The sequence below is a fragment of the Linepithema humile genome, chromosome 1, assembly GCF_040581485.1.
Source record: "Linepithema humile isolate Giens D197 chromosome 1, Lhum_UNIL_v1.0, whole genome shotgun sequence".
Classification (NCBI taxonomy): Eukaryota; Metazoa; Arthropoda; class Insecta; order Hymenoptera; family Formicidae; genus Linepithema; species Linepithema humile.
In genome coordinates this window covers 23,002,373-23,016,183 of record NC_090128.1, presented here as the reverse complement: position 1 = coordinate 23,016,183, position 13,811 = coordinate 23,002,373, and the positions used below count along the sequence as shown (strand labels likewise).

Here is a 13,811-nt window from a genome sequence, read left to right as displayed (position 1 = left end):
AATTCTATACACACTTTTCTCTTAAAAAAAAAAAAAATTACATAAATTAAATTCTCTTATTAAATGCTGAAGTATTAAGACACAATAATACAGATGAATAGATTAGAGATTGTATTATTTTCATGTTGTAATATGCAATTTCTTTTCCAAATCAATATAGAAATCCTGTATCTCGTTTTCTTTCTGTTGAAAAGTTTGATCCACTTCCTGACATTTATCACTCATATCATTTATGAATTTCTCCCACTCAACTTTTCTAATTAATCTGTTTTGTCTTAAAGCGTTATCCTAGAAAATAAAAGTATCTGTACATGAGTTCATTCTATCTTGCACATTTTGAAACTATCAAATATAAAATCTGATTAATATACATACACTAACAAAATTTTCTTCTCTCTGTAAAACACGGTTGCACATACTCAGTGCAACATCCACATTTGCTTTAAGACTAGGTAAATGACAATCACCAAGCTGTTCAGTACGATCCAATTGGCTTTCTTTCAGTTCTGTTGTATATTCTAGTATTTTAAACAAACGCTCCACTTCTCTATCAGCTCTTTTTTCCTAAAACAAACATGACTTTCTAGATGTGTTTATTTAAAAAATCTATTTCATCGCATAGATAATGGATATTTTAACATTAAATGCTTAATACTGAAATATATAAAAGCTTAAAAATTTTAGTAAATAATTATTTATTTACAATATATATATAATTAAATGCATTAAATAAATTAATAATAAAAAAAAGTGTTCAAGAGCGATTGTAAACAATAGTATTTATAATTTTGTATATGTTAAACTTCACGTTCGACTTTCGTCACAGGTTATGTTCATAACTAAACATTTTTGATTAATTAAAAATGATTACTTGTGTCAGTATCTATCGTAACGATAATATCAAGATATGGTTGTTGCTATAGAGATTCATAATTAGTATTCACCTGAAATTCGCGCAAAAAGAATGTAATTTCTCCTTGAACGAACGGACGATGGTCGAACAATCTGCTCCAGATTTCGCCCGTGTCTACGAAAATGTGACTGCGTATGATACAATGGTTATAGTGATACTTAAAGGTAAAATATTTGTTTATCGGATATGCATAGCGTTATGTTTATAATCATGCAGTGATTGCCGCACCTTTGATTATAGACGCCATGTCGGTGTGGAAACAGGCGGTGTATTGTCAGACGGCAACACTTTGTCACATGATAAGTTATATCACGCATATACAAATAGATAAAGTAAGCATTCATATATATATATATATATACGCATATACAAATAGATAAAGTAAGCATTCATATATATATACATATATATATATATATATATATATATATATATATATATATATGTATATATCTGTGGTATATACATATATTTATAGCCACAGCATATGTGCCTATTATATGTCTATGTTTTTAACATAGCAGAAAGTGAAATTAAAAATTAGTTTCCAACTGAGAGAGATAGTTAATCTACAAGTTTACATTTTATTTTATCTTACAGAAAACTGCAGCAAGATAACAATCGACATTTTGCTGTAGAAATAAAATAAGATGTAGATTAACAAACACACATTTACAGGTTGTGGTATAGATTTCATTATTCGTTGACATGGATTTATATTTTATTTACATGATGTTTGCAGGAATTATATATTTTTTTACATATTTTTCTATGCTTTTTCTGCATTGATGACAGTGCTGACATCTGGAAACAGCTGTTAGTTAACACCCCTAACGCCCCCAATCATTTACGACCATCATGGCCGCTCCCAGGCTGATGAAGCCCTCGAAAATGACATTTGTTAGATGAAAGGCATTAAAGTGTATCTATATATTACTAATCATTCGGACAAAAATTAGCAGCAAGGACAGTTAAAGTTCGTACCTTTCTCTCATGTCTGTCACTTCATAAAATGACGGTCATGTAATTTTGTAACTCGTGTGCGAATGTTCTCCTACGTTATTTGTCTTGTGCAAGTAGTACCCAGCGTTTTATCAAAACTATTCGAACCGGTACGATTGTGTCTATGAGAAATGAAACAATGATGCCGATAAAGGACAATCAAGATGTGGCATGCTTTTTGGTTACCAAACATTCTACTTGGAAGGGAAAGTAAGTTTTTTTTCTCATTAACAAACTGTTTTAAAAGCAAATTAATATTTTATACAATAAATAAAATTTTATGAATGTTTAATTTGCTATAAATTTATTACAGAATTATATGGTAGAGAAATTGATTTTGTTGCAATCTGTTATAAAGAATTTGCTTATAGAAAATGTAACATCTGTAATCATATATATGCAATGAAAATAATATCCATAAACTTCTTTTGTCAGAGCTAGAAGATAATATATTTATGTCTTAATATAAAAATAATCTTATTACATATAAAATAAAAGTGTCTTCAATAATTTCTTTTTGTAATATTAGTAGTCTTTGAGCTTATATCTAACTAATATATTTTAGATACAAACGTATTTTCTCCATTGGTTCTATGGGAATAACAACATACAATCCTGGCACATTAGAAGTCACAAACAGATGGGAATATTCTGACTTTATAAATGTACAGCCAACAAATAGAAGTCAATTAGGTTCCCATGAATTTACCATAACTGTGCGTAAAGATCGGAAAAATGATACTATGAAATTTAGTTCTGAACATAGACCACATTTATTGACAGAAGCGCTCAAATATAGAAATCAATTCAATGAAAAATGTAAAGAAATCTTGGTAAGTTTTTTCTTTTATCATTTTTCTTTTATTTCTCTCTCTTTTTTCCCTATCTCTATGTATCACAATAATATACATTCTTTATAATGAAACATCAGGCTAATTTATTATTAATTAGCTATTTGATTACAGAATTTTAACAAACAATAAAAGAATTTTAAAGAATAAAAAGAAAAAAAACGAATAAATAAATAAAAAATTAAAAGCTACATATAATAATTTTACACACATAACATTAATAAAATGATATATTTTACGCACATAACATTAAAATGATATATTTTTATATTTATAGAGATATCAAGCTTATAAACATCATTGGTCTGATACAAGATTACCTGTTGTATTAGAAATTACATCATACAGTCTTGATCAATTGGATCCTGCAACAAATATGGTCTTAGCTAGTTATTGTTACAAAGATTTCGAAGGGCTTCTGACAATGAAAGATTACCCCAACGGGTTTGTAATTGTTTGTGGAGGATTTGGTCGCCTACATCTTTTCGCTTCCACACATATGGAAGAGATAAAAAAAAAGCTACAAGAAGCTGCTTTAAATAATTTAGGCATTAATATAAAAATGTTGAAGGAGCCTATAAAACTTGATGACTTTATTGCTCAAAGATTAGGGAAATTTAGCGGTGACGAGCATATAACGAGTGTTTCCGAATTCACTGTACACAAAATCTCATCTAGGCATTTGGATCCTCCAAGAAGAACACTTTGTCTTTCGGACACCTGCCTGTTGGAAAGAGATCCTCAGACATATAATATTTGTACTCTTAGGCCACTATCAGACATTTTTACTTTGATCCGTGATAACGATAATCCTCAGCTATTTACCATACAATATCTTAATGGTCAAATGCGCAGCTACACTACGACGAATAGAGATTCCTTGTTAGCATCTCTACTGGATGGTGTGAGAGCTTCTGGTAATAGAGACGTCCATGTGAAGATGTATCCCATAGCCAGAGGTAAAAGACTTGGACCTTTTAATCTACCTGTTGAAGAAGAAGTCGAAACAACGCACGTTAAATTTCTTCAACAACCGCCTGGGGGACGTACATTTGCTGAAATTTTGGAGAGATTTAATGCGAATATACCATACAGTGGTCTTAATTATTCCATTACTCAAGATGTAAGATAAAGAATTCCTCTATATGATTGTATATAAGATTATAATTAAATGCTTATGCACATAAATGCTTGTACAGTACATTGAAGCGGTTGAGGTACATTGCCTGAGAGTGGCTTTTTGAAACTTTATAATGAAGAATAATGGACAGAATATTTTTCAGGTTTTTTTTTCTTTTTCTTTTTTTGTGAATTGTATGTATATATAAAAATTATAAAGTTTCAAATATATTTAGATTAATGTAAATAATATATAAAGGGATATAAAACATTTTCTGTTTGTCCAGGAAGTTGTACCGCTTGAATGGACTGTAACAACGTTACAACTCCAAGTACACCGTATCACGAATGATTACTTGCAGGGAATCTTTACTGAAAACAAAGACAAGATTATCGTTGGAGCTTTGAATACTTTAATCAGCAAAGATTTGGAGACAAATAGCGAGATTGAGGCGCAATTTCATGCGTTACGAAGATTAGTAGCTAGCAAAATCGGTTTTGCCGCATTTACAACAGTTTCTGGTTTTAGAGAAGCTGTTGGAATGAAAGTCGTAAAAGCTTTAAAGCGACAAAATAGTGGTGTAACGCAAGCTGCCATAGATTGCATCTGCGCTCTGATGCAGCCAATGCACGACGATTGCGATCTAAGACAAGAACAGCTGAACAAGAGTAGTTTGCTCAGCAGTAATAAATTTTTAGAAAGTTTACTTGAAATGTGGATTAATCATATCGTAAGTATTTCAGATTGCACATTTACTTTATTATTTTATTTAAGTTGTTCTTGAGATCTGCTTAAACATTTTTATAGAATAAATTTTTTTAAAACATGATTAATAAAATATGTAATATATAATATTGAAAGAGAATATATATCATTATAAAATGTTGGGATCTATGACAATACATTAAAATTTTTTTCTCTTAATGTTACAGAATCATGACACAGGTGCTCTGGTAGTCTCAGCAATGCTCGATCTTTTAACATTTGCCCTGTGCGTGCCATATAGTGAAACAACTGATGGTAAACATTTCGACAATCTTTTAGAAATGGTTGCTGCAAGAGGTAGATCTCTATTTAAATTGTTCCAACATCCCTCATTGGCTGTGGTCAAAGGTGCTGGGTTAATAATGCGGGCGATCATCGAAGAAGGCGCAGCAGAAGTAGCAGCAAAGATGCAAGAATTGGCACTTGCAGAAGGAGCTCTACCGAGACATTTATTAAATAGTCTATTTACTGTTGGAAGTGATAGTAGACTATTAACGCATCGACAATTATGTCGACATCTAGTAGGTTTATGGGTTACAGGGCATCCCACAGCTATGGGATTATTAAAACGAATTATGGTAAGTCGATATTATTTTTATTAATAGCAAAAAGAAGATAATTCTTCTGTGTGAATAAGATGGAATATAGAATAATATGTTTGCAGCCGGTTGGTTTATTGAATTATTTGGATTCCGATGAGAAAGTACCAGACTCATTTTTGGAAGAGGAGAGACTAAACAATCGTGACAATTTAAAAATAGCTATAGATCATGCGTCGAGAAATAAAAAAAGCCCACAATGGATTACTATCGAGCGTCAGATGCGAGTAGTCGAGAAGCATGTGGAGAACGCGCTGCAGCATTGGGGTGCTCGTATTGGAATTGAACGGAGAGAAAAGATTAAAGAGCGTCCGATAGTTCTGAGAAAGCGTAGAGAACGAATTAAATCTGAAGCGAATTGGAAATTATTTTATTATAAATTTAATCAAGATCACGCACTGCCAAATTTGATTTGGAATCACAAAACGAGAGAGGAGTTGAGAATAGCATTAGAAAATGAGATACGTGCATTTAGTTCGGATAAAGATTTAGCTGGCGGAACTCTGATTGCGTGGAATCATAGAGAATTCGAGGTGCAATATCAATGTCTTTCGGATGAAGTTAAAATTGGAGATTATTACTTGAGGCTTTTATTGGAAAAAGATAGTCCCGACAGTCCGATAAGAAAATCGTAAGTATATACAGATTGTTCTACATACACTTACACAGTATTTTAAAAATACAATTAATATCTGTCGATGGGACATTACCAATTTTATGAATTCAATGATTGCAAAATATATTCATAAAATGTTATATAATTATTATCAACAGTAAAGATCTGCAATATACATATTCGATTTAATGTTTATCTCATTGAATATTATATATAAAAATTGGTACTGTCTTTTAGTCTGTTACGTGTTATTTTAGAAAAACTGTAGAAAATTTGTAACAGTAGATTTTCTATTTTCAATTGCAGATACGAATTTTTTAATGATTTATATCATAGATTTTTATTGACTGCAAAAATCGAAATGAAGTGCCTTTGCTTGCAAGCAATGACGATAGTATATGGTCGATATTATGAGGACATTGGTCCGTTCTCAGATACAAAATATATACTGGGAATGCTGGAGCGTTGCATAGATAGAACGGAACGCGATAGGCTAGTTATGTTCGTAAATAAGCTCATATTACATAGGCGAAATGTGAAAGACATAATGGATCAAAACGGAGTGCGGACTTTAGTCGATTTATTGACATTGGCGCATTTACATACTTCCCGAGCTGTCGTACCAACGCAAACTAATGTAATAGAGGCGGGCCCGCAGCAGGAACGAATGGAAAAGGAATGGTATTATAATAACGGCGATCAACGTGAAGGACCGATAAGTTTGAAAGATCTAAAAGAATTGTATATTTCGAATCACGTGAGTCACAAAACCAAAGTTTGGGCACAGGGATTAGATGGATGGAAAACGATTTCACAAGTGCCACAATTAAAGTGGAGTCTTGTCGCCAAAGGAGCTCCCGTAATAAATGAAAGCGAACTGGCTACTTTAATCCTGAATATTTTAATTAAGATGTGTGAATATTTTCCAAGTAGAGACGCCGACGACGCGGTAATCAGACCCTTGCCGCGTGTGAAACGATTGCTATCCGACCTTCAATATCTGCCACATATTGTACAGCTTTTGCTAACATTTGATCCGATTCTGGTTGAAAGAGTCGCTACATTGCTATGTGAAATAATGCGAGATAATGCAGATGTGTCAAAAATTTATCTTACCGGTGTGTTTTACTTTATTTTAATGTACACTGGTTCCAATGTCTTACCAATCGCAAGGTTTTTGCAACTTACGCACACTAAACAAGCTTTTAGGAACGATGATGTGAGTTTACATATATTTATCATATATTGAAATATGATATAAAATGTTTAATTATTTATCATTATTATTATATCTTTTAGAATACTTCCTCAGATATCATGCAACGAAGTATTCTCGGTCAACTATTGCCCGATGCAATGGTGAGTTATCTAGAAAATCACGGGGCAGAGAAATTTGCGCAAATATTCCTTGGAGATTATGATACGCCGGAAGCGATTTGGAACGCAGAGATGCGACGGATGCTTATCGAGAAAATCGCTGCGCATATTGCAGATTTTACCCCTAAGTTACGAAGTCATACTATGGCCAGGTATCAATATATCGCCATACCTGCTGTGAGATACCCACAATTAGAAAATGAATTATTCTGCCAAATATTCTATCTCAGACATCTATGCGATACCGTTAAATTTCCACAGTGGCCTATTTCAGAACCTGTAAGTTAAGACAAATTTATTTGATTTTTATGCCACATTCTATATATTTTACACTATTAATGACTCGAGTATGATATTAAATTAGGTCCAATTAATGAAAGATGTATTAGACGCGTGGAAGAAAGAAGTGGAGAAGAAACCACCTTTAATGACTGTAGACGAAGCTTACAAACAGCTCGGTTTACCCACTGGAAAACAGCATGACGGAGCGATCGTTAGGAAATCGTTTTATAAATTAGCTCAAATGTATCATCCTGATAAGAATCCTGATGGCAGAGTAAGTTTGTATTTATATATTTGTTGCCGAATTATTTTATTATTTTTAACTGAATTATAAACATATTTCTCTGATAATTTTAGGACAAGTTCGAGGCTGTTAGTCAGGCATACGAATTTCTATGCAGCCGCAGTTGTTGGTCAACTACTGGTCCTAATCCCGACAACATCGTTTTGATTTTAAGGACTCAGAGCATTCTTTTTCATAGATATACAGAGGGACTTGAACCTTACAAATACGCTGGTTATCCCCAGCTGATCAAGACGATTAAGCTAGAAACGGATGACGAACGATTATTTTCCAAATCTGCTCCTTTATTAGCAGCCGCAAGCGAACTCGCGTATCACACGGTGCACTGCTCGGCGTTAAATGCCGAAGAATTGCGACGGGAGGGCGGTTTGGATGTATTGCTGGAGGCGTATACACGATGTGTATCTGTGTTGAGTAAATCGAGCAAACCCACGGACGTAGCAGTGCAAGTTTGTATGCATATCACTAGATGTTTTGCTGTCGCCGGATCATTCCGAGGATGCAGAGATAAGATTATTGAATTGCCGCAACTTGTGAAAGACCTTTGCAGGATACTCCATTTCAAGGTATTTACGAAAATATTTTATAGAGCTATGGTAGATTTTTTTCCAATTTATTCTTTTTTCAAGAATATATTTTAACATTGATTTTCTTTTTTCTTTTACAGCATTTAACAAAATTATGTGCAGTTGCCACAGAATGTATTTCGTCTCTTGCTACAGATAGCATATTACAGATGCAATTATTAAAATCTGGTGCTTTGTGGGATCTGTTGCACTTTATGTTCAACTATGATTATACATTGGAAGAAGGCGGTGTGGAAAGAAATCAGGATGAGAATCGTCAGGAAGTGGCCAATAATTTAGCTAAATTGGCAGTTCGCGCTTGTGCTAGATTAGGCGGTTACACGAAGGGGGATAACGAGACACCTGTTAATCCCGTTACAGTTGCCGCCTTAGAAAGTTTGTTAACGCCTTATCTAGCACGTCAGCTTGTTAAAGATAAGCCTGAAGAGATTTTAAAAATATTAAATTCTAATTGTTCAAATCCATATTTAATCTGGGATAATGGAACTAGAGCGGAACTAAATGAATATTTAGAAATGAAACGGCAAGACAGATTAAATAATAGCGATAATTTCGAACATGATTTTAGCGATTTTAAATACACCGCTCATGCTGACGAATTAGTAATCGGTGAAATTTTTGTGAAAGTATACAATGAACAACCAGTGTATCCGATTGAGGTAAATTAATTATCTGTTTTAAGAACAAGATCATTATGATCGTTGATGAAAAGTAATCTTAGAAAGCTATTTATCTTTCAGAATCCAAAAAGTTTTACGATAAATTTACTTGAATTTTTATCGTCGTCTTCGGAGTATTTAACATCTCTGGGAAGTATTGCTTTGGGTAAAAAGGATCAAGAAAAATTGGAGCACATCGTCATGGCGCTTAAAGCTCTAACAAATGTTATTAAAAATAATCCTGGAATTGAGTTACAGTGTATGGGGCACTTTAAATTGCTGTTTGGACTTCTGAGTTGTAATACTTTCAAATTAATTCAGAAGAGCGCTCTAGAAGTAATCAGTAATGTTACCAAAAATCAGGAGTGCGTTGATGATATAGCCGCGAATGAAGTTGTCGTGCATATGTTGTTGTGTTTGCACAATCTAAAAGAGTGTCAGCTTCTTGCATTAGAAACTTTGTATGCACTGATGAGTTCGACAAAAATTGTGAAAGATGCATTAACAAAAGGTTCGTAAACGATACGGTTGTATGAAGAACATTGATGTCTATTTTCGATATAATTGAATCTAATATATTTATTGTCTTTTCCAGGAGCTGTTGTGTACATTCTTGATCTTTTCTGTAATTCAAGTAATATTCAAATAAGGGAAGCAGCAGCTGAATTACTTGCAAAAATGTCGTCCGACAAACTGGCTGGACCAAAAGTCAAACTTGATTTATCGAAATTTTTACCTAGATTATTCAGTGAAGCTATTCGCGACGCACCCAAACAATGTGTACATATGTTTGAAACAAAGCATGAAAATCCTGAATTGATTTGGGATGATGATGCAAAAGCAAGAGTAGCAAGAATTATAGCTGAGTTGAAAGACGAGTGAGCTTCATTCAATGAATCTACTTTCTTTGTTCTTTTTTTTGCTCTACTGAATTAATTGTGCGTTGTCTTTCAGATATCACGCATTACAGAGACGCAATCCTAATGCCATATTAAAGTTACCTGATACACAAACTAATATCGACATTGCGACTAACGAACCTGTCGTAGGTGGAGTATATCTTAGATTATTTATAGCCAGTCCTGCTTGGGCACTCAGGAAACCGAAAGAATTCTTAAGTGAGCTGATGGACACTGTATTAACACTAATGTCCAAGGAAAAAACTGACGTGAGTGTTATAAAATACATAATTGATAAAGATATTTAATATTTATTATTTATATATATTTTGTACATTTATTTTTATAAAACTAGACGGATATGTTGGAATTAACGACACAAGCTCTCGTGTGCTTGCTCCAAACACAACCTACTCTGTCGGACCAAGTACCGTCTTTGGGTCACATACCACGCCTTTGTCGGCAAATGGCTGTCCAGAATGGTCAGCCATCTGTATACAAGACGGCTATATTAATTCTGCATCAACTGGCAACGAGCGAAGTAAGTAATATTTAGCTACATATATTATTTATGTAGTAATATTTCTAATTCATTCAATTTATATTTGCAGATTTGTATCTCATCTATATGTCAAACAGAATGCATAAGTCCTTTAAAGCATGCAATGCAGTCAAGAAGAGATATGATTGCAATAGCATGTGAGACATTGAATAGATTATTTTCGACAAATGAGGATAGACTTGTCAAGCAGGTATGCATAACGAGCACTCATATGATTACGTAGATTGATGTGCGTTCAAAGTATTGATAAAACCTGTTACTATGCGTAGGCATTGGATGCCGAAATGGTACCATATCTTCTGAATATATTGGAAGGAAGATTAGATATTGTTGAAAATCCTGCCACGACTAAAGCGCAAATAGTGAAAGCTTTAAAAGCCATGACAAAAAGTTTACTTCTTGGTGAAAAAGTCAATGCCATTTTGGAAAAGTCAAGCGTATGGGCAGAATATAAGGATCAGCGGCATGATCTGTTTATTTCTAATAACACCAGTTCTGGTTACCTCACAGGTAAGATATGTGAATAATTTTAATGCGTTGATATCTTTTGCTAGTTACTAAGCTGCTTGATTATTGTCAGCTGGAACACCTGTATCCGCCGGCTACTTAACAGCAGGGCCAAGTACAACTTTGACCACAGGTCCACCGCCGGTAGACAAAGAAGATAGTATAATTAACAGAAATGATAGCATCTGATATAGGTAGCATCGTAAGTGGTACAAGAGGCAGTAAGGATGTCAATATTGAGATTCCTGTCGGTATACCGATATATACCGATATAGAGACTACATTGTCTGTGATTTTTGGCTTCTTAAAGAAAGAAATTTATTAATTGATTATTGTTTTTGCTGTATAATATCTTTATGTTGGAATTATAATATAATGTTTTGTTCTTTGATTACATTTATATATATATATTACATTTATATATATATATATATAAATATATATATATATATATATGAGCGATAGTGAAGTAGCTACAAAACTTAAATCGTCAGTTTTTAAGAAAATATAAATATATATAGATAAAATTATAATAAGACAGACGCCCCTAATATATATTACCAAACAGATTTTCAGACAAATTTTTACCTTATACTCAGCAGCATCGTTATATAATATTTTGTTACGTTTCTGGTAAACAAATTTACAAATGTAAATTTTATAATTTTAAATGTAAATTTGTTTATTTACATTTGGAAATTTGTCTGCAGAGCGTTTAAAAAACAAAAATAAAATTCGATAGCATTGTCTGACGCGTTCAAAGTCGACTTTTTTTTATCGGAAATTTAAGTGAAGGAATAATTATCGGCTAATTAAGCTTAGCTTAAAACGACGTTATTGTGAGTTTTCTTTTCTGGTAGCTTTCCACATTTAACTGGCCAACCAACGTTATTCTCTTCTTCGCGACCAAATTTTAAGCTTAATTATGCGCTAATTACGTCTCCTACCTAAATTTTTATTAAAAATATATTGATACCATGAAAAAATACATTTATCTTAACTAATTGTCATATCTGTATGAACACCTATATATAATACGGGGTTATATAAGATGTTTATTTTTTAATGAGATTAACCACATGAGTTTATATGTAAAAATTTCCGATATCTATGAGTAAGATTTATGTAATAATTTGCAGTAAAATCAAAAAAGGAAAAAAAAAAGAAAAGAGAGAGAGAAAACCATCCAAAAGGAATTTATATGTAGTAACGCAACAACTTTCTCTGTGATAACATGTTAATTGTGGCAGAGACATGATAAAAATGCCGATATGTTTTAAGTCTTGCCACTGGAAAAAAAGAAACATTTTCAGTAGTTACATTCCAATCAACCGAAGTATAAAATGTACTTACACGAAATTGAAGATGTCCTTATTTTATGAAAAGATAATTAACATTAAAGAATCGGAAAACTTCTATCTATTCATGCATGATCAAAAACTAAGTAACATATTGTTTATTAAATTTCTATTGAGCATAAAAAATTTATTCAATTGAAAAGTATTATTACTTTTCTTTGCTTATATATATATTTTTCTCTTGAGGATATATTTTTAATATGTTTTTAAATATTAGAATATTCCCACGTATTCTTTTAGATTTTGGATGGCTAATGTTCATATTTACTATTTATTATCTTGAAAAATACATATTATAACACTGTATACTTTAATATTAAAAAGAATATACTATTTATATCATTATGATTATATAATATGTCAATTTTTCTATATGACCTTTCTAATATTTTCCGATCACATATAATCTCATTTAGGGTCATTAAATTGTAGGATATTTATTATGAAATAAATGATTTGACTACTCGTAAGACTCAAGAAAAATATCTGAGTTTGTATTTGCTTCGAAGGAATATTGTATGTTTTGACTGATTACATATTTTATATAATTATTAGGAAATCTCGAATTGTACAAAGAGCGGTGACACCGGTAACACCGGTGATACTACAGAAGGGACTCTTCAATGATGTAGTATCCATTAATAGACAACCAAACAATGCAAAACTCCAAAAAGTTTAAGGGATGTCTAAGTCTAAAGGCGAGTCTGAAAATATTTGAACACTTTTTAGACGTTTTTACGAAAATATTTAAACGTTTGCGTTGTCTAAGCAATACCTCTTTCATATCAATTGCTAGTATTCTATTAATAAATCTTACTAATAACAAAGCAACATAAAATAAAGGTTTTTAAATGTTATGGTACGAATGCAAATTACATTATTCTTCGTTTACCACGCATTGAAATTGACAAGTCGGTTTATAAATGACAATTAGAAAGAAGAATGTTTTTGTGGTAATAAAATGTATATCAACGTAAAACATATTTGTAATTACGTTCATAATTTATGCATTACAGCATAAAAATAAAGAGAGGCGATTTTCCTTTCTGAATTTTATAATGCAAGATATGTAATCAGTATTTTATCTTTACGCGCGACTCGTCGATTTTAGCTTTTTTAACAGAAATAAAAAAAAAGAGTTAGTAAAATAAAATGTGTATCGAATAAGCTATAAATTGTGAATATAATGCAGTATACTGTGTATAAACATTTTGTTAATGCTTTAGCAATTGTGAAGAAATTAGATTAAGTTAATGTATTTATCTTTGAGTTCTTATTTATATAAAATGCGAATAACATATTGTATATACACACACCTATGTATAGGAAAGGAATTATACTACAGATTATTGTATGTATGATTATAGAAAATAAATGATTTTGCACATGGTATAAATTTTTTTGAATGAG

At 32.1% G+C, this 13,811-nt stretch overlaps 2 protein-coding genes across 4 annotated transcripts; one reads left to right on the top strand and one right to left on the bottom strand.

Annotated features, from left to right (window-relative positions):
* Positions 1-120: 120 nt before the first annotated feature.
* Muted (biogenesis of lysosome-related organelles complex 1 subunit 5) lies at positions 121-1,279 on the bottom strand. The gene is made up of 4 exons (XM_012380444.2): positions 1,142-1,279; positions 945-1,027; positions 376-564; positions 121-288 (listed from the first exon to the last, which is right to left on the bottom strand). The coding sequence occupies exons 1-4, from the start codon at positions 1,158-1,160 to the stop codon at positions 121-123; spliced, it is 459 nt and encodes a 152-aa protein (XP_012235867.1). The 5' UTR covers positions 1,161-1,279.
* On the top strand, positions 1,025-13,797 carry Rme-8 (receptor mediated endocytosis 8). Of its 3 annotated transcripts, none has more exons than XM_012380440.2 (19): positions 1,025-1,245; positions 1,709-2,125; positions 2,481-2,748; positions 3,044-3,889; positions 4,173-4,616; positions 4,819-5,229; positions 5,316-5,881; positions 6,173-7,085; positions 7,166-7,522; positions 7,608-7,799; positions 7,883-8,395; positions 8,497-9,075; positions 9,157-9,586; positions 9,671-9,953; positions 10,030-10,243; positions 10,330-10,515; positions 10,586-10,726; positions 10,806-11,046; positions 11,117-13,797. In XM_012380440.2, exons 2-19 carry the CDS (start codon positions 2,040-2,042, stop codon positions 11,230-11,232), a joined length of 6,786 nt encoding a protein of 2,261 aa, XP_012235863.1. In that variant the 5' UTR covers positions 1,025-1,245; positions 1,709-2,039; the 3' UTR covers positions 11,233-13,797. The 3 variants fall into 3 exon arrangements, with proteins under 3 accessions (XP_012235863.1, XP_012235865.1, XP_012235862.1); XM_012380442.2 differs by having other exon boundaries at positions 1,514-2,125; positions 4,248-4,616; XM_012380439.2 differs by having other exon boundaries at positions 1,514-2,125.
* Positions 13,798-13,811: the final 14 nt, after the last annotated feature.

Excerpts from the sequence above, each read along its gene's own strand:
- Rme-8 (XM_012380440.2), top strand. The coding sequence starts at position 2,040 with ATGAGAAATGAAACAATGATGCCGATAAAGGACAATCAAGATGTGGCA. Across the intron at positions 5,230-5,315 it reads GATTATTAAAACGAATTATG|CCGGTTGGTTTATTGAATTA; the intron begins GTAAGTCGATAT and ends ATATGTTTGCAG. Across the intron at positions 10,516-10,585 it reads ATCAACTGGCAACGAGCGAA|ATTTGTATCTCATCTATATG; the intron begins GTAAGTAATATT and ends TTATATTTGCAG.
- Muted (XM_012380444.2), bottom strand. Across the intron at positions 565-944 it reads TCTTTTTGCGCGAATTTCAG|GAAAAAAGAGCTGATAGAGA; the intron begins GTGAATACTAAT and ends TGTTTGTTTTAG. Across the intron at positions 289-375 it reads GAGAAGAAAATTTTGTTAGT|GATAACGCTTTAAGACAAAA; the intron begins GTATGTATATTA and ends TTTATTTTCTAG.